Consider the following 27,460-nt stretch of genomic DNA (forward strand, 5'->3'; position numbering starts at 1 on the left):
AATGCTGTAGCTATTCGAAGTACAAAGGCAATGTAACGTGATATCTGATGAGACAGCTCCTTAGAGTCAGAAGAGACTTTCAGAAGGACAAACTGGGAAGACCTTTTTATGCCTTACACTCCTATGCAAAGGTCTGTAGTTCACACAACCGCAAATTAAACTACTGAAGTGAAACAACCCATGTGAATCATGCTTGGAAGTAGTTATTTAGGCACTCCATCACTGAGGCTTAAAAAAAAATAATAATCATACAGCTATTTCCTTAATAACAGCACTGAAGTTGATCTTTATAAGCTCACATCCATTAATAGAGTCTCCTGACCTGTTCACAAAAATGTGATAAGTCAGCACAGGTCTCAATTATCTTATCTAATTAAAAAGTTATATAAGTAAGCAATTACAGAAAGTGTTACTCAAAACTTAGTTTCAAATTTCTTCCCTCTTATTTGTATACACTTACAAACGCAAGTTGCATATATGACTGGAAGGGCAGAATTAAGTCTCAGATTAAGCAACTATGTGCCTTGCAATATGAAACAAACTTCAGATACCAGATGGTACGCACCATGTCCATATACATAGAAGACAAACCATAAGTGGCTAATTTAAAACCTTAAAAAAAATCACAAACCAAATAAAAGGGCATTCTTAATGCCTTTTTTCATTTAAAATGCCTTTGTTCCATGCAAACACAAATTGTCTTGAAGTGAATAAATAAGCTCAGCTGTGTTGTGCAATGATTCCATTAACCTTGCAATCAAGCGTTAAATTAAATTGCCTCATTTGGATTTCCCTGCTGCAGGGGAAAATATACCTTCTAAGGTCTGTGCTTTATATCGCCAGAGCCAACGAGTAAGAACTTTACAACTACACTTCTACAATTAATAACATAAGAAACTAAACAAGAAGGCAAATTGCAAAAATTCCTCTGATAACTTTTTAATGATTAACCTTATACCTAAAGGTTCATAGCCTTTCACACTCATTCTCCCATGCAATCAATTAACATCTGTTTTGAACAAGCTAAATTTAATCTTCATATGTTCTAGATGTACCAATAAAGCAGCTCAAAGCTCCTGATTGCCTCTCTTCACAGAATGAAAAAAGCAATTCATTACTGCACTTTTTTTTATTAAACTCCTTTTCCTTATGCCAATTTTCACCCTGTAAAACTGCAGCTGAATCCAAGATTATTTTTTTCCTTTTGCTTTGTTTAAACTGCACATTATGATCACCCATGAACCAAAGAGGAGCTATGTTTAAATTGCCCACCTATTGTCAGGGAACTCTGATCTTCTAAATAAGGTGAATAAGCTTGCATTCCAAACTGAAAAGACTAAAACAAATCTCATGTTGCAGCTAACTTGCCAGCTATACATAGTCTTTATCATGTGTAAGCCCCCCCCCCCCCCCCCCCAATCTGAACTGAAAGAATTATTTTCAAAGCTGAAATAACTGACATTAACCATTAACTAGGGATTACATTTTAGTGTGTCACAATCCCATTCTAGGTGGAATATATTTAAACATACAGATAATATTTCTTGTGGAACATATGTAATTTGTGCTTGTGAGTGGTGTCTTCAGGAAAGGAGATTAGTAAATAAAATGTGAACATAATTTATGTACCAAGAAAAGGTGCTGCAAGCACAGAAACTATTAGCCAGGGGATGAATGACTAGCTCTCCAGAAGGCTCACTATTACTCAAACAATTATATAGTTTATATTAGACAAATTCTGTACTATAAACGTACGTTTTATATTAGCTTCTGTTAATGTGGCAATGTTCAGAAGCTACAGCAACAGACGAGGATGATTTGTCTTCAGTTACATCACCAGGTGGCAATGCCTTCACCTACAGGCAGCCAGGAATGCTCTTGGCTGAGTATGGGTTTCAGGTTGCAAATTTCAGAAACAGATAGGAGCTCCTTAAAAATCTAGGCTATTTTGCAACTGGCAAGCATATGTTGACTTAATAATTGAAACTGAGCTGAGATTCTCTAAAAGCTTTTGGCTCTTTTATTGACATTTATCATCCCAATCTTTACTAATGTCAAGAGAACACCAAAACAGTTACAGCACGTTTCTTTGAAAACAAGGCCAGATTCTCCATCACTTGTCCTTGGAATCATGCCTTAGTCCATGTATCGCTATCAAGACTGTATCGGTCATATCAAACTACATTATGCAAACTACATTTATGTCCCTGGAAAGACCTTTGAATAACAAAACAAACAAACAAAACTTTTAGTTCAAAAACTGGTTCAAACCTACAATTCAAAATCTTTTACTTCGGGTCACCTCATGGAAGAAAAACAATACAGTTCACTTAGTACATCAGCAATAACACTCATCAGGTTTTGTGTTTGGAAGGGAAAGAAGCAGCTATAGGCTGATGCCATTAAAAGCAGAAGTATTTAACCCATTTGACTCAACTCCACCAGAATATAGGTCTCATTACAGTCCATCCCCCTGCTTCCTTTATGATAACACTCCCATTATTTATGGATTTTTAACCCGCCTAATTGTTCATCTTTGGCCTTCAGCATTCACACTGAATCACTGGACTTTTTAATTTCAAAAGCTAATAAAATACAAGTTTTACATTTTCTTGTGTAAGTCCTGTGCACAAAAGCCCAGATGAGAACTCAACAGAGCAATCAGAAGACAAAGTTGGTATTTATCCTGACACCTCAGTGCATGCATAGCCTAACGTACTCTGGAGAAGTTTATAGTCATGTATTCACTATCTGAATTTCTAAAGCTATTTAACCTTAGGGTTCTAATATGTATTAGATACAGCTTGAATTAAATGCACAATTATATGCAAGCATTTACTGGTTGACACCTTACCTGTCAGCATCTCCCAGTCCCAGAGAAGTGTTACGCTGCATTGTCTCCCGCACTGCAGCCATGCCATCAGGCAGCCGGTTTAGCCTTCGCGTGTAGAGGCCCAACCCACCATCCGTCATGTACCTTTGAAACAATAAACGTCACATTCAGTAAAACGCTAAAAATTTAAGATATTATTTTATTAAAACAATAACATGTTTAGATATTATTTTTATTATGAGGCACCTCATAACCTTTTGCATATTTTTAATTGTATATTGCATTTTCCCCACTTTTGAGTTGAGAATATTACTCAGAATATGAAGCAAGGAAAAGTTTATTCTTAATGATATATCTGAGATTTTTTTTGCCCCTCTCTCATCATTCTCTATTACATCTTCCACCCTCTCTCTCTAGTAAGAATTGGATTTTAACATAACTCTGACAAAGAAAGAACACCTGTCATTAAGGATGCCTAGATGGAAGTAATTCAGTATTTGTGAATGATATCATTACTTATGCCTTCCTGCCTAAAAAAACATGGTTTATACCATCCTGAAATACGTTGTGTGGTCCAAAACATCATGATGCATATATCAACCCTTTTAAAAGTTAACTGCAAAAATCACAGTGACTTCGCCCTAGATTTTGTCAATGGTCCATGAGCAAAATATATCCCAAGATTTATTGTGAGAAATCAAAGTTCCAACATGAAATAAAAGTATTTTTTCAACCTTGTTTTGGATCCTACATTTTTCTCTGTCTGCAACTCTGACTTCGAGACATTTGCATTTCACAGGTGTTATTCTTAGGTATTAAGAAGTGCACATTTCTTATTTTCTAGTTTAGACAAACAAAAAAACGTTAAGTGAACAGAGATGACAGTTGGTGGACAAGCACTGATGAATATTGATCACCAGGAACAATTCCTTGCAATAACGCTGGCTGCGTTATCCAGCACTTTTGCTGAAGTCTGTACCAACACAGTCAACAATAGGCATTATGCAACATAACTTCCAGATGTGGTGGAAATTAAGAAAAGAAAGTTTTAAAAATGGTACAACAACCCTGCACTTTGGTTTAGGATATTAATAAAATATTTTAATACATTAATAAAATACTCAAATTATGAAGTTACTCCAGTCTATTCTTCTTTAACAACTTTACAACAAGCTGCACTACATCAATATTTCAATAACATTTTGTGGCCTTTCATGACAGTAAGATGAGAACAGGTTCAAAGCATCAAAGGAAAACAGAAGGACTTTTCTCTTGTTTTAGCTTAATTTCTAAAAATACTTCTAACCACAGATACAGTCAAATGAGCTTTAAACTTGAAAGGCAATTCCCATTTGCCTCTCAAGATGTTGGCATGCACCGAGTTCTGTGCTACCACAAGCAGTTTGTTAGCCCAGGTACATTTCCAGCAGCAGTCCTGACACTGCCCAAACACACCACAAAAACTTTCAAAGCACAGAGAATTAAATAAGTGCACCAACTCCAACAGTACCATTGCTATCTCTGGCACACAGCTGGACACGTCACTTACCTCACTGGAGTTGAAAAGACTGTATCCTCTTAATTCTTTAGCCACTCTCGTGAGTGAAAGCAGAGCAGCCCACAGAATAATATCCAGATACACAGGACATTGCCCTCTTTCTTAAAAAGGCACATAGCTTTTTCCCTTACAGCGAGACAGCCTCTTTCACAGCCAGAAAGGAAAGACACTCCTAGCTTCGGTCAGTAATGCCTCTACTGGTGAGAGGCAGAGCGGTAAAGCAGATAGCTCGAGCTTGGATTCTGCATTTTTTCCACTACTTTCTTCACAGATGTTGCTGCAACAGATGTAGTTTACCGAAGTCAAATTCAATTACTACATTTAGAAAAATGGGATGGTAAAAAGTCAATAAACCTTGCACAATCTGCTGCTTAGCATTTGAGTTAGATTTGTAAATCTGTACAGGGCCTTCCCTGGAACAAGCGAGGCGTCCCTCTGGGGAGTTTAACAAAGAGGTTGCTAAGCTGGTAAAGTCAGCCCCCAGACTATTCTCCGTTCAGCAAATCTGTGGGGAGAGGGTTCTCGGTACTCATAAACAAAGACTGTAAAAAGAGAGGGGAGCACCTCCTCTGTAACTTGTGTGGAATTTGCCTTAGGTCTTGCATTCTAACATAGTTTATAAATACTTTATCATGGAAGAGCATTGTTGTTTTGTTTTTTTTCTTTTTTTTTGTAAGCTACTAAAATAAAAGGGAAAGAAAAGTGGAGCTTAAGACACTGTTATACAAAGATGCAAACAGTGTTTTGCAAAAACATCTCATGTACATACGCTAATTGGTTTATTGCAGATACTTGCCTGCACATGAAACGTGTTTCTCTATGAACGCCCATTAAACACATACTGGAAAGAGCAGCTTTTAGTTTTACCTTTCTCTGGCATATGACTAGTCCTTTGATAAAAAAGATCAGCTACAGTTGAAATAGATCGTTCTCCATATTTATTACCCAGCATATGTTCAGTGAAACACATTACCCTTAAGAGTCAGTCATGCAGAAATCAATGGAAAGCTACTACCATCAACAGACTTCACACTCTATGTGGTTTTAAAAACTCTTAAGTCTTACGTAAGTCAATGGAAGCTGGGTGTCTTCAACATCTTTGACATCTAGATCATGAGTGTTTTTCAAATCAAGGCACCATAAAAAAGCACAGACAGCCCCTACCTTTTACCCATTATATCAACAGGACAAGTTTCTTACACACCAGGACAACGCAAGACAGATTTTTGTATTCTGAAACAGGTTTGTGTAATCACAGATTGAAAGCTTTACATCTTTTATTTTTTTTAAACGACATGCAATGTCCTCTAACCAGAAATGTTTAACTTCAAAAAGATGACAGAAGCAATAATGCTTATTGTCCTGCTGACACTGAACGCTGAGGTCAAAGAACAAGGTACTGCAGAGAAAAATATGCTCACAATAAAAGCTATTTTAAAATTTAGAAGTTCTCTACTATCCATAAGGTTATTCAAGAGAAGAGAGTTTAAAAGTTCTATACGAATGCCCATTATACACGCATTGGAAAGTACTGGTGCCAAAAATCTCCAGCCATTGCTTTCTTTCTAACCTAAAACTGTCTTGTCTCTCAGAAGCCATTTTGCTGTTATGAATACAACGTTATTATTGCAATTTTGCCTTACAAGAACGGAGAATGTAATTAAGGGATATTTTTCTAAAGACAATCTTAAAAGCTTTTGCTCAAGGAAGAATAAACCCCCAAAGTATCCTGTATGTGTATAATTCTAACAGTCGTCAGTGCTATCTGAATTTATCACCCCATCATACAAACTATACTAGCCTTTAGAACAACCTTATGTATTCTGACTCGAGATGAAAAGGAAAACTTCAATCCCCATCTTGCCTTCACAAAATTCCAAGCCTGTAAGAAGTCACATCGCAGCCTAATTTGGACCGACATCACACGTAGCCCTCACTACACAATCTTTCTTTAGCCTGCAGGAGTGGTCAGTGCTAGGACTGTGTCAGAATTCATCTCTGACAAAATCACTGTGAGCTGGGGGCATACCTAAATTTTGAGAGTTTATTTTCCAGTTTCACATGGCCTTCAACACCATTAGCAAATCCTTCAGAATGATCCAGAATACAGATAACGTTTTCCTTAAAATAGCTTCATCTCCTATGCAGTGATCCATTCCAGTCCAAACAATTGCATGAGGCCAATTATCAATTAGGTTTCATTTATTTGACTTTTCTTATTAAAAAACATGTCAAATTCGTACTAAATGCCTTGTTAGTTTCACCAATTTTAAGGAATGTGCAAAGCACACTTATTTCAAAACCAAGCACTCTGAAGTATTTTTCTACCTACTCCAAAAGAATGAAAAGTTTAAATACAGGATCTAGGAAAAAGTATAATATCCTAATTCCGTGACTTTTAGACAGTTGGTAAATGTTTAAATATAGTTAATAGCTCGGATCTTTTAGGGATGGTACCAGCAGACAGTGGGGATGACTGCCTTTAACTGAAGTCAAATATACTCCCATTTAATGAATGGACAATGAATGAGACAGTAATAACATTGGTTATAAGGAATTTCTAATCTTTTCAGAAATTAAGACTCATCTTCACACTTCTACTCTTAATCAGCGAGGAAACAAAATTAACCCAACTTCCCTCTTTTACTACGGAAAGACTCAAGTTAAACAAGAGCAGTATTATGCACTTCTAACACAACTGGAACTTGTATCACACTTTCTAGGTGACACTTTTTTCCTTAAGAAAGTGGCTTCCTGCCCAATATTACAAGAATAAAATAATTTGCTGTGGAGTCCCCTGGACAACCTGAACCTTTCAACTTCTCTTTTCTTTAGCCAAATACTCTCTTTCAGTGCCTCTGAAATTTTGAATGCCATAGTAAGTCTTTCCAAGTGCAATATTTTTAGGTTACTTCTGATACTGAAGTGATTTATTTCCCATTCCTGAAAGGCATGTACAGGAAACAGGAACAGGTTATTCCAGGGATCAGTAAAATCTAGCGGTCTGAGTCACTTGATTTCTCTCTGCACTCACCCAGGTATATAGACAGCCAACAGCACACTTACTTTTATGGTCTGACAACTCTACCACTTCATATATATTCATTTCACTCTAACATATGAATATGAATTTTCCAATTTTGCAATTAGATAGCCAAAGGACAGGCATTCTTAAGTATTAGGAAGAGAAGGAGCAGCCAGAAAGTCAGCGGCACACAACAGACTGGGCAAGCCTAACCTGACCAAGCTCAGCATCAATCTAGCTCCATAATGTTGAACCCTCAAGCAGGAGAGACGCAACACATCCCAAAACTGAAGCTGAGCCTCGAAGTCCAGGTGCTCCTACCTTTCCTCTTAAAAATAAATGTTAGCCTAACTGCAGGATGATGGCAACCCCAAGCGTTCAGATTATTATGAGTGTGGTTTGCATTTTCCGTCATGACTTTGGAATTAGACCGTGTGGTCTTTCTTGCCCCTGTGTTTTCATCCCCCAGTCCCTTCCATCCATTAGTCTTGCTTAGCCACTCTCCGCTATGATGCCCATCGTCAGCGCAGTTCTTTATCTTCCTAGCCAAAGGGGTAAATATATACCTGTCTACAAGCCCAGGCTATGTGTCTGGTTTAAATTCCATTTTTTGATCCATGTGAATTTCAATAAAGGCATTCAGTGGTAGGACAAGGTCCTGAGCTTTCAGCTTGGTACTGCTAATACAAAGCCCAAATCCCTAACATTTGATCCAAATATTACCTTCCAGGTTCATAGAAGCACAAATGTAACGCTCACTGATTTTAATATTTCCCTTCATATTTAAGGCAGTGTGCAAGTTATAAATTTATAGACTTCTACTAATCATCACTATTTGCAACTAACAAACTAATGAATAAATTATTAGTTATTTTGAAGATGCTTAAACCCAAACAATCTAAAACCAGAAAAAAACAGCAAATGAATTGTAGTCTCAAAAATCATCAAAACTGCTGGGAAGAGGGAGACACCTGCTTCTGTAACAAGTAAAGAGAAATGAGTTTGTGCAAAACTCAGTAAATATGTTTTAGCTTCCTAGCTTACTTGGAGAAACATCCCAACTGTAAAGCACTAGTAACATGAACGGTAGCTACTTAATCATGCTGTCTCGGCTAGTCCAGAAGCAAAAGAAATTCATCTATTTAATCCTCAGACCTTTTTCTGGGGAAAAAAATATCTACCAAAAGAAGCAGATTCTCTGTGAAATCAATACTTTTCTATTTTGGGATGTATTAAGACTGCCTGGTGTATAAGTCACTCAGCAGCCATCCTGTAACAACTTTTGGTCACTGCTGCCCAGGGCTAAACTTATTTCTCCGTGTCTTTTCAGCCAGGTCTCCCTTATAAGAAATCTGCAGGGCTGTTAACTATAAAACTTCCACTTGCAAAGAGAAGGAATTCTAGGCACAGCATAGCCTGTTAGGGACTTCAACGGTTGCTGCCACTATAGGTCAAATCTCATATATGACCCCACATCTGTTCCCTCCAGGACACTGGCTTCTTATTAAGCTTCCGAACAAATTTGTTCCCTGTGGAATTAACAATCTTAGGCAGATGTAGTTTAACAGAAGATGTCAGTATGTGAGAGAAGAGCATTAGACAAAGAAAGCATCTTCCACATCACTGCATTCATTCCTGTTTCAGAGGAGACTCTTCTAGAGTACATTTCCAACACTGACTCAACCACCATCACTTTTCAAACTCACAAATCCAAGTCAGCCCACCCAGGTTAGTTACTGAGAAGCATGAATTTAAGGTAACTAGACTTTCAACAGGTAGAGTTAGTAGACTAAGATTATATTGATTATATATATATTAGATTGATAAGTGTTTTATATTACATGAAGTATAATACACATATTCTACTTACTTAATTTTATGTTCTCCTTTCTCACTTCAATTTCTCCCCCTTTCTGTAGGCTGTTTATGGGAACAAAGGGCGGGTTAAACCTTTACTTATGCCTCTTCATCTACCTTGGAGGTGAATGGCTCTTCAGAAATGAATGGAGCAGTGTATCTTGAAGGAAAACTCTTGGCTACGGTCATGAGAAACTTCAAATGCCAATATTAATTATTAACAGTTCCAAAAGCAGGTTTCAAAGAGTCCAGATAATTAAAATATGTTTAAGAAGATAGCAAGAACTGAGAAAATTCACTAGGACAGATCCTTCCCACACTTCACAGAGGAATTTCAGCAGTGAGTCTGATGACTTTGCTAAGATACATTAGGGCTTGATTAGAGCCTTAGGACTTCATTAGGATTAGAAAAAAATTTGCCCTCGTAATGACCAATGAAAGCTTAATTATCTTAAGATGCAATCTTGTTTAACTGCATTTATTGTTGTTTCCCACATTTTTCCTAAAACATATGTCTAATTCCTAGCAGATTCATTTCAGTCTGGTGAGGCCATCAAGTTAATCCTAAATTGTGTGACTATGAGGTCACGATTCAGAGTTGCGAGCATTGCCTGCGTGCTGGAGTTAGGCCATAGCGGATGTTAAACCTAGGGCCTACCTGTAGGCCTCTCTAGCACAAAACCGTATCTAGGATATCCAGGCTAAGAGTGAGCAGCTCCAAAGAGTAATTCACAAAAAAACTACACAGTGAGCACAAGTACGTTATGTGTGTCTGAATTCCCACCTCTCTGTAGAACTTAACAAACCAAATTATGACTACAAGGCTGGTACCTCCATCTTTTTAGGGTTCAGGCCTGGAATCAATTCTTAATGGAAAGTCCATGCAATATTGTTCGAAAGAAGACAGCACTGCTCTCCTGCTGCAATGTATTTTACATCCTTCTCCACACCTTTTGTTGGATGCAGGACTTACCTCCCTTGTCTGTATGAGGTGATTGCAGACAAGCGAGGTAAGGCCTGAGAATGAACTGCACATTACTCATCTCAGAGAACAATTCTTCTGACCACTTGACTAACATAACACTAACATGAGACTAAACACTTTCCAGAGGATGTAAAAAGGGCATCAGCCATCCACCTTACTACAGCCAGGGCAGTGAAACCCAAATAGTTCCCTCCGCTGCAAGGTTCACCCATATAAAGGACAGCACGTCAGCACAGCCATTACAGCATTTGGAAGGAGGAAGGACTAAGTCCTGGGGTTCCAGTTCCCAGACAATTTCTAAAATTTACCCAGCAATTCATGAAAATGAAATGAACAACCCATGTTGGGAGAGTAGATCAGAGATGGCAACTTTTCACTTCTGCTTCAGTGCCTTTGCCCAGTTAAGTTTGCTTCCTCTTAGAGCCACATTTAGAAAACAAAACATACCTAATTGCATGACACGAGGGCCTAAGCCTGTCGAAATAAGGTAGACACGACTGGAAAACTCCCAATAGGGCTGTTCTTTCAGGTGTGCAAATAGCAGTCTGGATGAAATAGGGGGATGGAAATCCATTTTTTAAGCTGGGACAACGATCCTACCTACTGAGCACAGCCTGCCAGCGTGGAGCAAGTCGAAGTTACGCCAGAACCAGGCAGCTGCTGTATGTGGCTTTGCATATGCCGGTTTTCACTTAAATGCCTAAATCCTTTAAAGGATTTTAGGATTTCGGTGGAAAACATAGAAATGAGTGACAGATTAAGGGATCCATTCCCCATCATCCTCTTTAATTTTGTTAGGGGAGGGAGCTAGTTGTGGTCAAAGAAAAATAACGAGGGAGCTATTCTGCTGCTTCCCAGACTCTCAGCAGAGATTGGGGAGCGCAGGAGGCGGCCCCCAGTGCCTCCCAAGTGCTCTGCCTCCTCCCGCCAGAAGACGTGCATCGGCCAAGTGCATATGCGCGCATCTCCCTCTGCTGGCTTGACCCAGAGTCCGACCGGATTTTGTCCTCTAGAAGCTGTCCTTTTGCTCAAATTATAAAAACCTGTTGCCTCCAAAGCAGCAGTTCAAACACGACGGAGATGTTTATTACAGAAACAAACACAGCGTGGGTTAATTGCTATAACAGGTACTTGGGTACTCATTAACATTAGGACAGCATGTACGAAGAAGCAACAAATACCACACACCACAAACAATGAGTATTATATACGACCCAACATGGCCCGAGCATCATACAGTACTGTGTGGCAATCGGGGGGGGGGGGGGGGGGGGGGGGGTGTTGAAGGAGAAAACTGATTATCACCGGTTAAGACACCCTCGCTCCTGATGGCTATAAGCACTGTCTTCTGCTTTCCAACCGAGTTACTCATATTTTTAGCAGTGTACCAAATAAAATGCTTGATTCCAGCTGATCTCTAAGGTTATGACTTTACAGGCCTATTATGTCTTCCTATGCTGAATCCTAAATTGCAAGACAAGTGTTTTGAGGACATGTTATCTGAGATATCGTTTGTGATGATTAAACACTGTTTTGTTGACAGTTTAATTCAAACTAACACCAGAACTATTCCTGAATTGAGTGCAATATTTAAGAATATTTTGAAAATATTATACAATATTAATGATATTTAAAAAAATATATTTTTTTAATATTCTGGCCGTGCCTGCTCTAAAAATCTTTCAATACAGTTCTTAGGAAAAGACTTACTTTGATTTAAACACTGCCAGTTTTTTCTTTTCATTCTCATAGCACCAGGACATCTATGACTTTAAAGCCTAAATCCTCTGAACCAATTTCAACATAGTTTACTATGAATTCAGAAATCACGACTCCCCGAATACCATTTCATGGAAGTCACAACTTTGACTTTGCTAGGCTGACTTCCTTATTAGTTGTGCTAATTATCCATTTACCATATAAAGCTACTATTCTGCAATGTCAAAAGAATATAAGAAGCCAGTTCTAGTAAGACAGAAGGCAGTTCAAATAAGTGCTCTGCTCAAAGGGAGAAAGAAGATGCAATAAGCCTCCTAACAGTTCTCGGTGGTGTTTAAGTGCTATAGCCGTAAGGACTGCATGTGCAGCTTTGCCTAGTAACCATACCAAGATGAAACCTTACCACTAAAATCATGCTGTTTCAAGTGCAGCGGACAGTAAAGTAAGTGACCCACAGCAACTCAAAGCATACAGAAAAAACACAGAGGTAACCACAGTGGCAAAGGTCGGAAAAGACCACAGCTAACGTTCAATCGATGTACCAGGTGAACAAGTTCTTGCTCAGCCACTCTGGACTTCCAGCTAGCCACGCGTTACCTTCAGCAACAACCACTTCTGCTGCAGAGAGCTTAGGAGGAAATGGTTTCTCTTAACTACTGCTACCAACAGCAAATTTCATTAGCAGCAAAATGCATAGTCCTTTCTTCTAAAACCTTAAATCCAAGCAAAGATCTGTTACGCCACATGAGCCTGGCATCTGAAAAACATGTTATCACCATGTGACCGACACATAATATAATATCAAGCAACTGAGGCACAAGATTCCTGCAAATATCCAACACATTATTCAACATTTGGTGAAATCAATCCTCAATTTCCGCTCTTCATATTGAACTCTTTGTTGCTTCCTAATGGATACAACTACTAAAATACAGCCTCTGAATTTTACAGAACTGTTTCAGTGATGATTTTGGCCCATGTCACTCTAGAGCAGACAGGCCTCTGAACCACCAAGATGATTTCTAGCTCAGCTTTTGTGAGGTAAAGCCACCCTACAGCGGCCTGCTCTCCCTTTTAGTTTCCCTTCATCTATATTCCAAGTTCATTTGCTTGTAGTGCTTGCAGAAAGATCCCTGTGGAGAGTAAAGGCTTGAATAAACAAGAAGGAATGAAAATCCCATGAGCATCATGCACACAAACACATTATGCGGTTGTGGAAACAGGGGTCTGTAATGGGAACGTATCAGCCCCAAAGCATCAAACAAATGGGGAGATTAATGAAATGGTAAAAAGGCTGGGCCACAATGTTCTGTCACCCACAACAGCAGCTGCACCTGAGGGAGGTCAGGGCAAGGAGAATTTCATCATAGGGCCCCTTAGCATCGTGTGCAGGCTGAGTCCTTCTGTCCTCAGCTAATAGCCGAAGGAACAGTTCATTGCTAGGCTTAGTAAGTGAGGAATCAGAGCCACTAAGTAACATCTCTAAGTGAGACACACTCAAAAGAGTTATTTTAAATGGTCTGTGCACCAGCCTCAGCAGCTGAATCAGATAAACCTGACGTGTCTATTTTTCAGAAAACTGAACCAGACTTGAGGCCTCCCTCATCCTCCAGACCGCAGCTTCGTGCCACGTACCTCCAACGTCCTGTTAGCAGCTGCTCTTTTGCCCCTCGGAGGCTCGGCTCCCCGCGAGGCAGCAGCGAGGCCTTCCCCGAGGCAGGTGCTGCGTCCAGCCACGGGGCCCGGCCAGGCCAGCAGACGCACGGTACACGTGCAGGACTGCTCACGTCCCCTCTGCCTCCAAGCGCGGGGGCTCTAGGGCGCTCGGGCTGTCAAACCAACACATCTACGTTTTTCTGGAAACGACATTTCCGTAAATAATTGTTTTGACAAGTGCTGTTTGCCAACCACAAGCCATTTCCTGAGAAAGTGTGTGACAAGCAATAATCAATATATCCACTCTGTTAATACTGCAGAGAAATCTGCACTTTAGGGTAAAGAAAGCAAGGTCAGAGGATTAATTAAATTAAAAGAAAACAATTTTAAGAGGCCTTTCTGACCAGCAGCTCTGTTGTTCCATTCCAAGGACAGATAAAAAGGAAATGAACTCAGTATCTCATTAGAGACAACAGAGGGGAAACAAAAAGACAGAACGAACACGTATGTAAGTAGCTACAGGGAGACTGCAGCGGACAAAACCTTCCAAACCAACCCCCCAGAAAGGACTGAGTTAAACTCCCCACCTGGAATGAGTGCTTAACTATCTGAAGTGGGCAGGTGAAACAGTTCTGGGCTTTGTGCTTTCCCTTTCTGATGAGGCTACGAAGCCCCTGAGATGCAAGGTGTATGCTTACTTCCCTCATTGCACAAATCCTAGTCCTGTTGCTTTGCCATTCTGTCCATGTTTTAGCTTCTAAATAAGGACCGCGTCTTACCTTTGATCCACCACCTAAAGACCTTCTTAGTTTTAAGAGAGATTTTCTGCCTGTTTGGAAAAGATACTCTTTCGAACCCTATGAAATCAATCCTAATGTATGCCAGAGCTCTGCTTGAGCAGACTTACTAAAGGAGGCCAAATGAAACTTCCCATGACCCAGTACATTTCAGAGAAAGCATCAGGATTACAGGGCTAAAATAGTTTATCTTGGCTATTGGATTTATTTTGGCTGTAACAAATATTTTGGCTTCCTTCCCTATCAGTTTGCCAATGAAAACACAGATCCAAGGTTTTCAGACTACAGCACTGAAGCAATTCTGAAAATGACAAAGTGAAACATATACCAGCTAATAAAGAGCTATTCATGATATAAATGCCCTCTTGTGCTGTTTTCTGCATACTGTAACTCAGCTTCTGAAAATATTGGACATGTTCACCCTAACACTGATCTCAGAGATTCATTCCACAGCAAGTCACACTGATGCTTTCTTCACAAGCAACCTCTCTGATTTTTAAGTGATGTATTTTTCCTCTCCCACAAAGACACAGTGCTACCCTATTTTTATTACTGTGGATAACCTGAAGATAACTCATGAAACAGGCTACGAAAACATCTATTTATACTGCATAATTCAGCATTATTAGGTGTCAGTGAGATTTACCAAAGGTAACACCCTCATCTTTTAGACAGAAAGTTTATCTCTTTCAATTGATTTGGGGATTATATACAACGCTGTTATTGCAATTCAATCCTGCAATAGTCCCTTGTCAAGAAATCTGCACATACGATTACTCTCCACAGACAATTTAACCCCAGCGTTGTGAGGCTGCTTTTAGGAACGTTCCCTTTAAATGCTCACCACTGCAGCAATGAGCAGCTCTCCAAACTGCCCAAACTTCAAGCACTACTGGCAATCTGAAAATGAAGCTGAGTCTTTTCGACTATGGATTGACCTGTAATACAGATTTTGCCCTTGGAACTTAGTCAGTAATTACAGTAATGGTCTATAAATAAATAAACTAACCCAGATTATTTAGCAGCATAGGCTTTTGTAGCTAAAGGCAACAGCTACGGAACAGAAAAAGGTATTTATACACATAGCCATTCTTGTCCTGAGAACTTTACATTGAGGTTATCATTTATCAATCTGTGGCTACTTATATAAGTCAAAACTGGAAAATTATCTACCCTCTTCAAAAATTAGTGGGAAATAGGAGTCCAGTACTCTGCTTCATATTCTTTCTCTATCAGTTAAAGATGTTCTAATGTTTAAAGCAAGGGGTGAGCTGCTTTTGAGCACAACTGTTCTGCTAAATTTTATATTCACCAACTGTTGGCATTTAACTCCCTGCTTTAATACATTGCTTCAGTGACAGAGGTACTAACTGGCAGAAACATTTTATTATGAGTCCCTTAAACCATGAATCTAAACCATTCTTGTATTTGCAGACTTTGTAGACTTCCATTTTATACTCTACAGAATGACCAAGTAGACACAGAAAAGGAAATCATACACAGAGATGAGTGAAGTCGCATATTTCTCTGTAAATATCATTCACTATTATTGTTCTTTTTATTCTTATTATTTATTCTTATTATTCCCTTTCCCTCAACCTGGAATGTGAGCTTTATATGCTGACTGAAGTGTCATTCTTGACTGGGGCTCCTCTAGCATATGAACAGCGGATGCCTGAGATGACACAGTTCTTCCAGGGACACTTCTTAGTTCATCCTTGGTGTTTTACAGAAACCATGCAGCTACTCAGAATTTATTTTCACTTTGAGACCGAAATTACAGCCACAAGTTTGAATAAAACTCATGTGCCAGAGGAAAAGCAATCACTGTTACTACAATAAACATTACAAAACTCAGGTTGATTTATTTTATAAAAACAAACCATTTTAGCTATACAATACATTATTAATGTAGTAACAGTTCAAGCAGCAGTGAAATAGAATTGTATTTATTTTTTTCTTTTGCACTGGCTTCTGTACTATATGCTTCTTGAAATAAGAACTAAAAATAAAATCTGACTTTTCAATTTGAAAATATCTAAAGATTCAGAAAAGACAGAATGCAGGCAGGTTTCTGGTTGCTTCCCAGTTAAGTTAGTGACAATGAAGCAGCTGGATTCCAGCTTCCTGTTTCAAGATGAGACACTAAATCTTCCAAATAAGCCAATGCAACAATCAGTGGCACTTATGAAAAAGAACAGCAAAGGATGCAAGGTGGCTAGAGAGGGAAAAGGCTACCACAAAAGTAAATATGCAATCTACATCTCAAAGATCATTTTTAACATTAGTGTAATGCTGTATTTAACCTAAGAAATAATAGCTAGAAAATAATAGCTAACTTCCCAGAATTAATTGAATACCGAGTTTGAACCAAAGAACAAATGCTTTTTTTTCCAGTCAAAGCAAAGGTTAAATGTTGTCGTAAAACCTTGATAATAATTTTCTATCAGTTCATACTTCTGCACATTCACTTGCTCTTTAGACTATTTTGCATGTACTATTTTTTTTTTACCCTACTATTTTACCCTACACAGCGAGGTGTAACTCATTTCATTCACATGAACTTTCTCCTTAAATGTTCCGATAGCAAAAGGATTCAGTAAGACTGAAAAAAATGCCTCACTCTCTCCATCTTGTGGGTGTAAATCAGCATTGCAACATGTGTTGGACTTGGCACAATGACCCTGGTTCAGGAAAACATTTATTGATGTGCACATATTTATATATAGAAATATATATATATATATATATATTAAACATACACTTAAATCGTGTGCTTAGATTGCACTGACTAAATTAACTGTGGTAATGAGCTGTCCCTCTAAATGCTTATTAAATCCATCTTTGTGGTTGTTTTATTTATTTATTTTTCAAATAGTCACAGGGAACACAGTCTCATTTAACACAACGCAAAAATCACATAGAGTATAGTACTTAAGAACAGAAGTAAAGGCACTCACCCACTTGTGATGTCGTCAGTCCTGATATTCTTGCCCAGAACATCTCCATCGCTCATATAGCCGGTGGCATCCATGGTGATGCCTTCCAGATCTATTTCGTCACTTCCCTTGTCTGAGATGTCCACATGGCAGACATTACTACCGCGGGACGCTAGCTGTCTCCGCAAAGGTGCTGAATACATGTAACGTCCAGACTCCGTGTTAATGAAGCGGCTGGCGTTCCCTCTCGGAGGATACCCGTTTCCCATTGATGGAGCATCACCTGCCTGCAGGCGGGGGCTGGACTGCCCCAGTCTCCACGATAAGGGGGTCGGTCGTCCTGTCAAGCTGAGAATGCTGCGACCACTTATCTCGGTAGTGACATTGGTGTCAAATGTAGTTTCCAACGTGCTAAAACAAACAAATAAAATCATGTAATTAAATATGGAGTGGTCTATGGAGCATGAACCTTCAGGTGATGTTACACAAAAATTGCAGGATGCTATGGACTGAACACTTGCTAAATTGCAAATAAGTAACAGCATGAACAGAATTCACTTGCTACAAAGTTTTGAGAGATTGGTCCATTCCTCCAACACCATTCTTAAATAATACTAATTTTGCACCTTGGCCACCTAGTGTTCAAAGTATATGACAGAAGACTTAAGAAGGAATTTTTTAATGCATTATCCATAGTTTCCAAGTGTAATTTTTTCACCTTCAATCACATATAACTCTATTTTACCATGGTTTTGCCAGTCTAGGCAAGGGAGTATGATATTAAGCTGACTAAAGGAACACCAACTCACGTACTATTTTTCTGATACATTTTCTTTTTTTGAGTGTATTCATGACAAAGTCCTAATACTCTGGGGATGCATCCAGCATCAAGATAAGAGTTATATCTACACTGAGGAAATGGCTAAATGAAGAAATAAGAAGAAAAGCAAGACTAATTTATTTTTCAAAGTATATTTTATGTATTAGTGAACTGAATACATTTTTCTGAATATTGATAATGTTTACACAGAACTCTGGTTATGAAAGCATTTCAGATCAGTCTACAAATACAGTTTTTGACAAGCATCACTATATTAAATCTTCTGTTCTGCACGTCTGAGCAAGTATATTGCATGCCTTTGAAGAGTAATACTACTGTGGTCTACATGCCTTTTTCCTAATCCATAGCTGCAACTTCTCCTACTCACATGAACTCCACTTTTTCTTTCCTGCTCAACTAACACAGCATTACATTTTTATTATTATTACCGTGGATATTTTTAAAATAAGTAACATTACGCTATTTCCAATATAGTGTTAAGTAAACACTGCAAAAACCTAAGTACCCTATGGTTATAGTAATTAAATCATAATGAGTTATCACATTCATTAAAAAATGAAAAGAAAAATAGATATATTGGGAGTTTATCTTTGCAAGCTCCGGCTCAATTTTAGATGCAAAGCCAAAGCACAAAGTGTTCATCCAATGAACTCAGGCAGGGCTCAAGTCCATAAGGCACCAAGTACTGCGTAGGAAGGACCCTGACCTCATTAGGAGCCAGCATCTTACTGTTCCAAGACTTCAGCTCAACACTGAAAAGATTCAAGTCACAGAATGTTTAAATGTATTAACAATCTTTGTTTATTTAAAACATATTTTAAATATTGATGGAGATTTCTAAACATTGTTTAAAAAAAAGGAAGTTATATACATGGATGACTAATAATATCAGAAAAATTGTTTGTCCAAAGATTGGTCAGGAATTCAAGTTATGCACTTTTTCAAGTGGGTCAGGCACAGTTCACCTGCTTGTTTAAACAAAACATTACACACTGGGGCAAAGGGGTGTGATGCGTTGAAGTTGTTCAAGGATAAGATGAAGAAACATTTTAAACAGTAACCTATGTTCAAACATCACCTAAGGCATTTAACTAGCACTGCTTATTCTCCACCTTTGCTTTTACATACAACCTGCCACCATCAGTTCCTTATCCTAAAGCTGATAATCCGTGAACAGTGAATACAGTTCAAAATCCGTGCTTTAAAGGTCAAGTAAAAGATCAGTATCTTCCACTGTCAGTGTTAATCATTTTTCAAGGATGCAACTTGGCTAGATCTAAGAGATGCACAGGACACAATGATTTGCATTTTCTTATAAGTAAAGGTATGCTATTACCTGTGAGTGACCTGGGTTCCCCGTAAACTGGACATTGTTTCCTCTAAGTTCTGTCGAAGATCGGCAATGTTTTTCACAGTTCGTAATCGTCGAGTTTCTGGATCCTCTCCTAAAGGAAAAATAAGCCATTAGAAAGGACGAAGTAGGAAACAGCACAAAACCGAACTGTTACCTTTGCCTGAATCTGTCTCAAATACATTTTTCTGACATGTAACGCTCTAAACTGGTTACAGTACAGATACCATTCACCTACAGCAGGCAGTGCCATTGACGCAGATGGTCAGAATCAGTTCTGTGTTGTTAACTTGACTTCACAGGCTTCCTTTGCACCAGATGTTTCTGCACTGTCATTTCCCCATATGACCCAATTTAAATCCTGGTTAAGTTTCAACCTCATTAGAAAATGTACTCCATCAATATCATCATTTCCATCTCATGCATTGACATGGTTACCATTAAACTGACACAGCCAGATTCTCCAATGCTGTATTTTCACTAGAACAACTTTTTCCCATTCCAAATACTTCTCATTCTACAGCAACAGCTTTTCAGTGACCTAAATTCTGTTGACTGTGTGCTCCATGCTGAGTGACTTTTTGGGTTAGAAAGCTAAAGATTTTGCTTGTCCTCATCACAACAGAGTTATCATTACATAAATGGGTTACATGACACAACGCTGGGGGATGAGTTTTACTTTCCTTGGCATTTAGGAACTATGTTCTTCAAATAACTTGTTCTAAAACATATTTTTGTCCTGTTCTTTAACTCCAAAATAAGAGTTTATACACATGAAAAAATCCTCCTAGTGTCTCAGCATAATTTATTTTATTTATTTGCTCTCAGCTCTCAATTAAGAAATGCTTTGGTTGCTAACTCAGATGAGCTTTATGTAGTTAAATCTTCTAAGAGGTTGAAGAGAAGTGACATTTGATTTCTAGTAGTGCCAACATAGTCTTTGTAAGCTGAATGCTGAAACAGAAAACCTCCAGAAAGCCATCAGAAAATTTTTGGTGGTCATAGAAGGGAATGATTTCATTCTAAAGGGTTTGTAGCTCATGACTACAGGAAATACTACTGCAAATTTAAAAGTTTTTACACTTTGTATTAGCCATCTCTGCACAAGTAATGCATTTTTAAGCTGCCAGGATACTGTTAATCCATATAATAGTTAATTTACATGGCCATGTACGTATTACACAAATCAGAAGTGTTAAGGAACAGATAAATTAGCTTTTAACTTTCTGCCATTGGAGCTTCCCACATTCTTTGCTTTAAACTTCACATTGCTGAACGATGCTGGATTGGAAAGACCAAGTCACATAGTCCTACTTGCAGAGCAGCGTAGCACAAATCAGTTACCAAGGTGTTGGAGTCCTGACTACAAGGAACTATCAAGGGAGGGAAGATAGATTTTTATGCTTATATACTCACCAGCCTTTCTGAGACAAACAAAAATGGCTCAGTTAGCGTCCATGTGAGCATTTTTATGGGCCTCTGCTCCCTAGGAAATAACCTAACAATAAATTCCACTTAGGCCAAATGATCAAATAATTATGATCTGGCTGGATTGGAAATAGCCATCTAACAAGACAGATTCCTTTAGCCACCGGGTCTCTGAACAGAAAACATTTTCTACACTCATGGATCTACAAATCATTGCAGTGAAGAACATAAAATATTTATAGGCCTTTAGCCTAGCAAAGGTCAGGGTGCTCTTTTACAGATCATTTCTCTCATAGATAAAAAGACAGAGTAAGTGACTTCTTAAGAGAACATACATGAGACTCAGTGCAGGTAAATTAATTTCTACTGAGATCACTCATCTAAATTGATACTAATTTTTAACTTAAATGATGTTCAATTACTTAAATTATAGACAGACATCGGATAGTGTCACTAAAACTTTATTATCAAATCACTTAGCTCTTCATAAATAGGGAACATCCTTAAACTATTCAGCTTCCAGTTTTCCCTACCTGTACTCTTTTGTTTTATATATGCTTTTAAATTCAAAGTACCAATAGCTTCTATACAGGGCAAGAAGAAATCTGTTACTTATTTCTTCTTATTTATTTGGGTTGTGAGACCATTTTGTTTTGCTTGCTCATTTTCCCTTAAGACTCCTTTATTGACTGCTGCTGTCTGTGGAGTTTGGCTACACACAGCTGGTTTTTGCATCTCCATTGCTTGGGGTTGTCATGTCATCTTTCATTTTTGGATCCCTAACTTACATATTCTACTTGAATAATAGCATGTGTTTACATAACATCTGTCATCAAAGACTAAAGACCTTCTGTGATCTATAAACATTTCCCAGTTTACAGGGTGAAATAGACTTAGGCTAGGCAATACAATGATTAAAAGGTAATACTGAAAAAGCCTAAGAAGCTGGACACCGTGTTCTCAAGGATTTTATCCCTTGTGCCATTTATTTATTTATTTTTTAATACACCTATATATAAAACAGATACATTCATTGATGCTTTCCTGCAGCCATTTTCCTCACCAATGACTCTGCTTCTCGCCTTTGCCATCAACACATGCATACACAGGTATAAACATGGTGCTGACAGAATATGTAATGCAATATGCAATTAATCCAGTTGTGAAACTTACAGCCACATGACTTTCCAAGCAGGATAAACAGTTTCAAAACTCACATTAAACTGGAGGACATCAAGACTAACTAGATGAAAAAATTGGGGATATTCTATTGATGAGACTTTGATGACTTTTAAAGTCGTTCTATTGATGACTTAAAAATACATTTTAGACTCGTAATAGAAGACGGTTGTTAAAAATTGCTTTGTTATCATGGGTAAGCTTAAAAATTACTCCTAATTATCATATACTTCCTACAGTAGCAGTAATTCTAGATAAGCGTACAAAATACTTTCTAACTTTGATTGCTACATTGTAATTATTCTATATGTTTGCTAGTATTCTAATCACAATCAATTTGCGCATGCTAGACACAGTAAACTGAAGTTGGATTTTGGTCTCTTATTGCTGCAAACATCACTTTTGGAATTGATCAGATTCATGTGAGTGAATGTCAAGATTCCTCAAAATCTATAAAGAAATCAAAAATCAAGAAAATTAACTTAATGTCTTCTGTAAGCACTGAAGCAAAAGCTTAAAAAAAAAAAAAAGCTTGTTTATTTGTGAATATTAAAGGTCTTCATTTATAGCTTAATCCTAAACAGTGCTGCACATGTCCCAGAAGACATTAAGCACCCAGAATGCCAAATGATTTCAAAAAATATAGGGGACACACCACTACACCACTTCAAACTTGCTTTAGCCCGTTCTTATTTAACTGGAACACAGTTATTAAGTCATCTTGCAAGACATACCTGAGAGGTCTTCAAGAGCAGGCTGTCCAGTTTTGACATAAAGAGCAGAATCCATGCTGACCCCTCCTGTGCTGGCCTCGGCTGTTACGTTCCCTTCATTGTCTGTCTGTGATCTGAATGGCAAAACAAAACAGAGATGTGCAGTCACTCTCCATCAAAAGTATCTCAAGTATAGCAACTAGACAATTGCACCTGCCATCAGCCACTCTGTCCCTCTCTCCAGAATAGACCAGCAGACTGATTTTACATAATTCATTAGTCCCATGATGAACTATGTCCTAGAAATGGCAGCAAGCACTCAGCTGTAAAAAAAATAAAAAATTCATAGTCAAACACAGGCTTCACAGCTCCTCAGATACGGTGCTAAGAAACTTGGATTTCCAGATAAATTTTAATTATCAATAACATAGTTTGTTATGACTAATCTGATCCTCTCTATTAATCTGTTTTACATAAACATAAAACAGGTAGTGTGTGATGGCATGTTACGCTCCTGCTGATTTCTTTTCAGTAACTGGTAATGACACTCATTTTTATTTTAAAATAAATGCCTGGGTAACACCAACTTCAAACACCAATTTTTAATCTGACATGGTGGCTGTTGTGTAATAAAAAGTGATGTGGTGAGAATCTGTTGTCAGATTTAAGTAATGAATCTTGGGTCATTTCATTTTACTAGTTGTGCTGTGTTTTGCTCTTATAGCCACATCCACAAGCAGCTGGAAGTTCTCCTGCCAAAAGGATAAGTGCTGTACAAAAGAGAAGGCACAGCAGGCAATTATTACTGCAATATTCTTAATTTCAGTTGACCTTATGCAAAACGTAGAAAGTTGTCATATCTTTTGCTAAAAACTTAACCAAACAAAAAGTCTATTGGCAGCTGAAAAGTTTAGATTAAAGCAGCCTTAACTGACAGCTGAGAAAAACTGAGATTACAACTTCCACGTACAACTACAACTATGGCACTTTGTCCTCATTTTCCTTCCTCACAACTTATGCTGAGCTGTAGATCCACGTTACGAAATCCGCCATAGCTGTGAATAAAGAGACAGGGAGGTTAGCTGAGACAGCAAAGGCCTCCACAATTAGCAGCCAGGATTCCCAGGTTCAGTCTTCAACAACCCATTCATAGGGCAGAATCACAAAGTAACAAGGATGTAACTACCTCCCTGCAACTGCATTTTGCAGATTACTAAAAAAAGCATCTGAATACTATATTGATATCAACATAATTTCATTTTCCTCTTTCTTTTTGAAAGCCAGCAAGATTATACAGTTAGGCTTTTTTCCTCAAATGCTGCAAAGACTATTTTTTCAGTTTCTCAGCATTTACTCCAGGTGCCAATATGTAGTTTCATTCCTGTTTTTTTGTTTGTTTGTTTGTTTGTTTTTGGAAAAGGTCAAATAAATATTGCCTAAAGTTTATCAGAATGTTTGGATTATGAAAACACATAGTTTGCACCTGCTTTACACTTCACACGATCGTATCCATATTCAATTTACCTAAGATGAACACAAAGAAGAGTGCTTTTTTACTTTACCTATTGATAGGATGTTGTAGCGATAAACATAACTAGCCAGAGCATCATAAACATATTTTTGCAGATTACGAGGGATAAACAATAAAGCAATCAGTTTGTAACCACAAAATTATATTTAATTCTAGATTACAACTGTACAGCTGCACTGGCAATTTTCACCTCTAAACACATTTCAAAAAACTGACATTAGTAGAACCCATCAACCAAAGAAGCAGTACTAATGGTGATGTATATAGACGAAAGCGAGAGCAAGAAAAATCCAAAACGTGTAATATAAATACAAGTTTTAGGGTAATTTTTTCCAACTGGTTCATTTTCATGCAACTACATAAGAGAAAGACACCTGGCATTTTATTCTATACACATGGAGATAACACTTAAGGAATCAGAAGACTCAAGGGTCATTCTTCCCATTTTGCCTTCCTACATAGGTCTGAGCAATCATTTTGCATCCCTCTCTTTCAGGTTCATTTCACTCTTATTTAAAAATTTAATTTCACTTTAAAAAAAAGCATGGCCAACCATTCTTACACCACAACCGCCAAGAGATCAAAAGGAAAAAGCATGCAGTATAACTGAACCATTACAGAAAGGAGTGACAAAGATGGCCAAAAGGGTATGAACATCTCTACAAGTAGCAACTAAGCAGGCCAGAAAAGATCCATCTTAAGGGATGGAGGGATATAATAGAGGCCTACAAAATCATGAGCAGCATGAAGATGACTAAAACGTAACAACTGCTTGCAGTCTCTTCCTATGAAGGAATTAAGGGTTGTCAAAGGAAACTAGGAGATAGCTGTCAAAAACAAAAATATCAGACTGAAGAATTTCTTCTGTCACCGACAGGTTTGGGAACATATTTTCAGAAAGCTTCTTTATTTTCTCCCTTCTTATTACTTTTCCCAGCGTGTCCTCTATTGCCATTGTCACACAGAAGACGCTGGACTAGATGCAGGTTAGCTGTCACCCCATACAGCTGCTCTTATGCTGACCTAAATCAAGGTTAGTGCAAGCATACAAGAGCAGACCTTCTGCCTGGCCTTACCTATGCTAAGAGATTATTTTTTTCAATTTCTCATTACTGCTTACAAGGCAGTTAGCCATCCACCACCATTAGCCACGCTTAAGAGAATGAGTTTATCTATGTAATAAGTTGGTGTTGTTACAACTTTTAAAGCTGTGATGCATAAAATACACTTAATCCACGCGGTACAAAAAACAGGCAAGCACAGTAGTTGGTCAAGGTGTTTGCACTCTGACGGTAACTGTTAGCAGAATCAGAAAACACCAGTTATTCACATCCCTTTTAGAACTTAAACACTGTAGTCTGACTGCCTCTGACAACGGTTTTTGTGTAACTGTATAAATCATTTATTCTCTCAAAACAATAAACCTTTACATGATGTGGCATTTGTATTGCCACCTCACCGCCCTGAAAGAGCGTCCGAAATCAATCTTCCTACATAAATGTCATGTTCCAAAGAGTTTAGCTGAGCAGTTAACCATACCTGTACATGAACGGAGCTACTGTGGCAGTGTTCGGGTGGCTGTATTGCTGTTGGGGATGAGGTAGCTGAACACTCACAGTATTGCTTCCTGTCGTGTGTGTCGTAGCGGCTGGTCCATTGACAGACTGGCTGCTGTTGCTGCTGTTGAGGCCTCCTATACCTTTTCCTTCAGAAGAGGCTAAGCTCGAAGAGGAACTGGAATTCCTGCTGTCTAGCTGAGACTTCTGATGCGAGAGCCCTGAGCCAGGTTTCCCGCTGCGGCTTCTCTCACTCTCTTTTGCAGAAACTGGGGCACTTGAGGATTTCCCTGTGGTGTTTTTCATTCCTGGTTTTGGTATTCCACTGTGCGAAGGGGCAGAGGCCTCCTTCTTGGCGCTATTCAGCTTTCCTCCTTTAGGGATAAAGCTTGCAATCTTTGAGGACTTTTTTGGCATCTCTGTTGTTGCTAGCGCTGTCTGTTCTTCTTTTGGTTCCTCTTTCATGTCCAGCTTTTCAGTGATAGATGTTCTTTTTGCAACGTCTTTACTTTTATCCTTTTCCTTCTCTTTCTGTTTCTCTTTATCCTTCTCATTACCCTTGGGAGAACTTTTCTTATTAGTCAGTGCCCGGCTAAAAGTTCTTTGTGCAATTCCCTTGAGTGCAATTTTGGGACTACTGGACATAGATCCTGGATTGTTCACATTCTGATTTGCGGCATCATTTTCCTCGCTTTCCTCAAAGCTGGGAAGTGTCTCTAGCCTTTCACAACTGTTGTCCCGAGACCCTGAACACTCGAGTGTTGTCCCTCCTGCTTTGGAGCCTCCTTTGCTATTGAAGAGTTTCAATTTTTCAAGCATGGATTTTTGGCCATTGGGAGTTGTTTTGATAATCTCTGACGGTGGCTTTGGAGGCTCCGGTACTGGCTGCTTTACGGATAACATGGAAGACGTAGCTGTGTGCTTAGCACTGAGGGATTTGCTGCGCCAAGGTTTAATAGCAGAGCTGGGCTGAGGGATGGCTGATGAGTTATTGCAACTAACAGTACTGCTGCAGCTTTGAACTGAGGATGATACATTTTCATTCATTCCTGTGGGCTGGAAGGCGGTACTGTCTGCAGGCTCTGGAAAAAAAAGAAAAAAGAGAAAAAGAAAAACAACAATAAAAAAACACACACACAAAAAAATACAGTAGTACCTGGTATTAAAGCTGGTCTGAGATTCTTTCTGCAATAAAACATTAGGGACTTTACATTAGTAACATTAAAAAGATAAACACATCTCACTATTTTAAACACCAGTATCACTTAATGAAAATAAAAGCCAGTTATCTTTTCCTATCCTCCTATCCAGCTGAACAGCAGCAAGCTCCTACTATGTAATTTACATTTACTTGCTCTTTAAAGGAAAGAAGGAAAAAAAAAGAAAAAAATCTTCCTCCAGTTCAAACCAAAATGTGTTTTTTTGCCATGTGTTCTCCCTTATTAGGTTCATAATACTTTTTCATTAGCAAAAACACAGCACTATTTTCTAA

The 27,460-nt window shown here is 38.4% G+C and overlaps 1 protein-coding gene across 9 annotated transcripts in view; it reads right to left on the reverse strand.

The window, feature by feature from the left end:
* The window catches only part of NAV2 (neuron navigator 2), a 422,583-nt gene that overhangs the window by 86,831 nt on the left and 308,292 nt on the right, over positions 1-27,460 (reverse strand). For all 9 annotated transcript variants that reach the window (XM_066997396.1, XM_048050015.2, XM_048050013.2 and 6 more), the window contains 5 exons: positions 25,952-27,050; positions 22,903-23,015; positions 19,547-19,655; positions 17,391-17,780; positions 2,855-2,977 (listed from right to left, as the gene is read on the reverse strand). In XM_066997396.1, the coding sequence (XP_066853497.1) occupies positions 2,855-2,977; positions 17,391-17,780; positions 19,547-19,655; positions 22,903-23,015; positions 25,952-27,050 (1,834 nt within the window). The remainder of the gene's footprint in view (positions 1-2,854; positions 2,978-17,390; positions 17,781-19,546; positions 19,656-22,902; positions 23,016-25,951; positions 27,051-27,460) is intronic.

The sequence above is a fragment of the Anser cygnoides genome, chromosome 5 (assembly GCF_040182565.1).
Source record: "Anser cygnoides isolate HZ-2024a breed goose chromosome 5, Taihu_goose_T2T_genome, whole genome shotgun sequence".
Classification (NCBI taxonomy): Eukaryota; Metazoa; Chordata; class Aves; order Anseriformes; family Anatidae; genus Anser; species Anser cygnoides.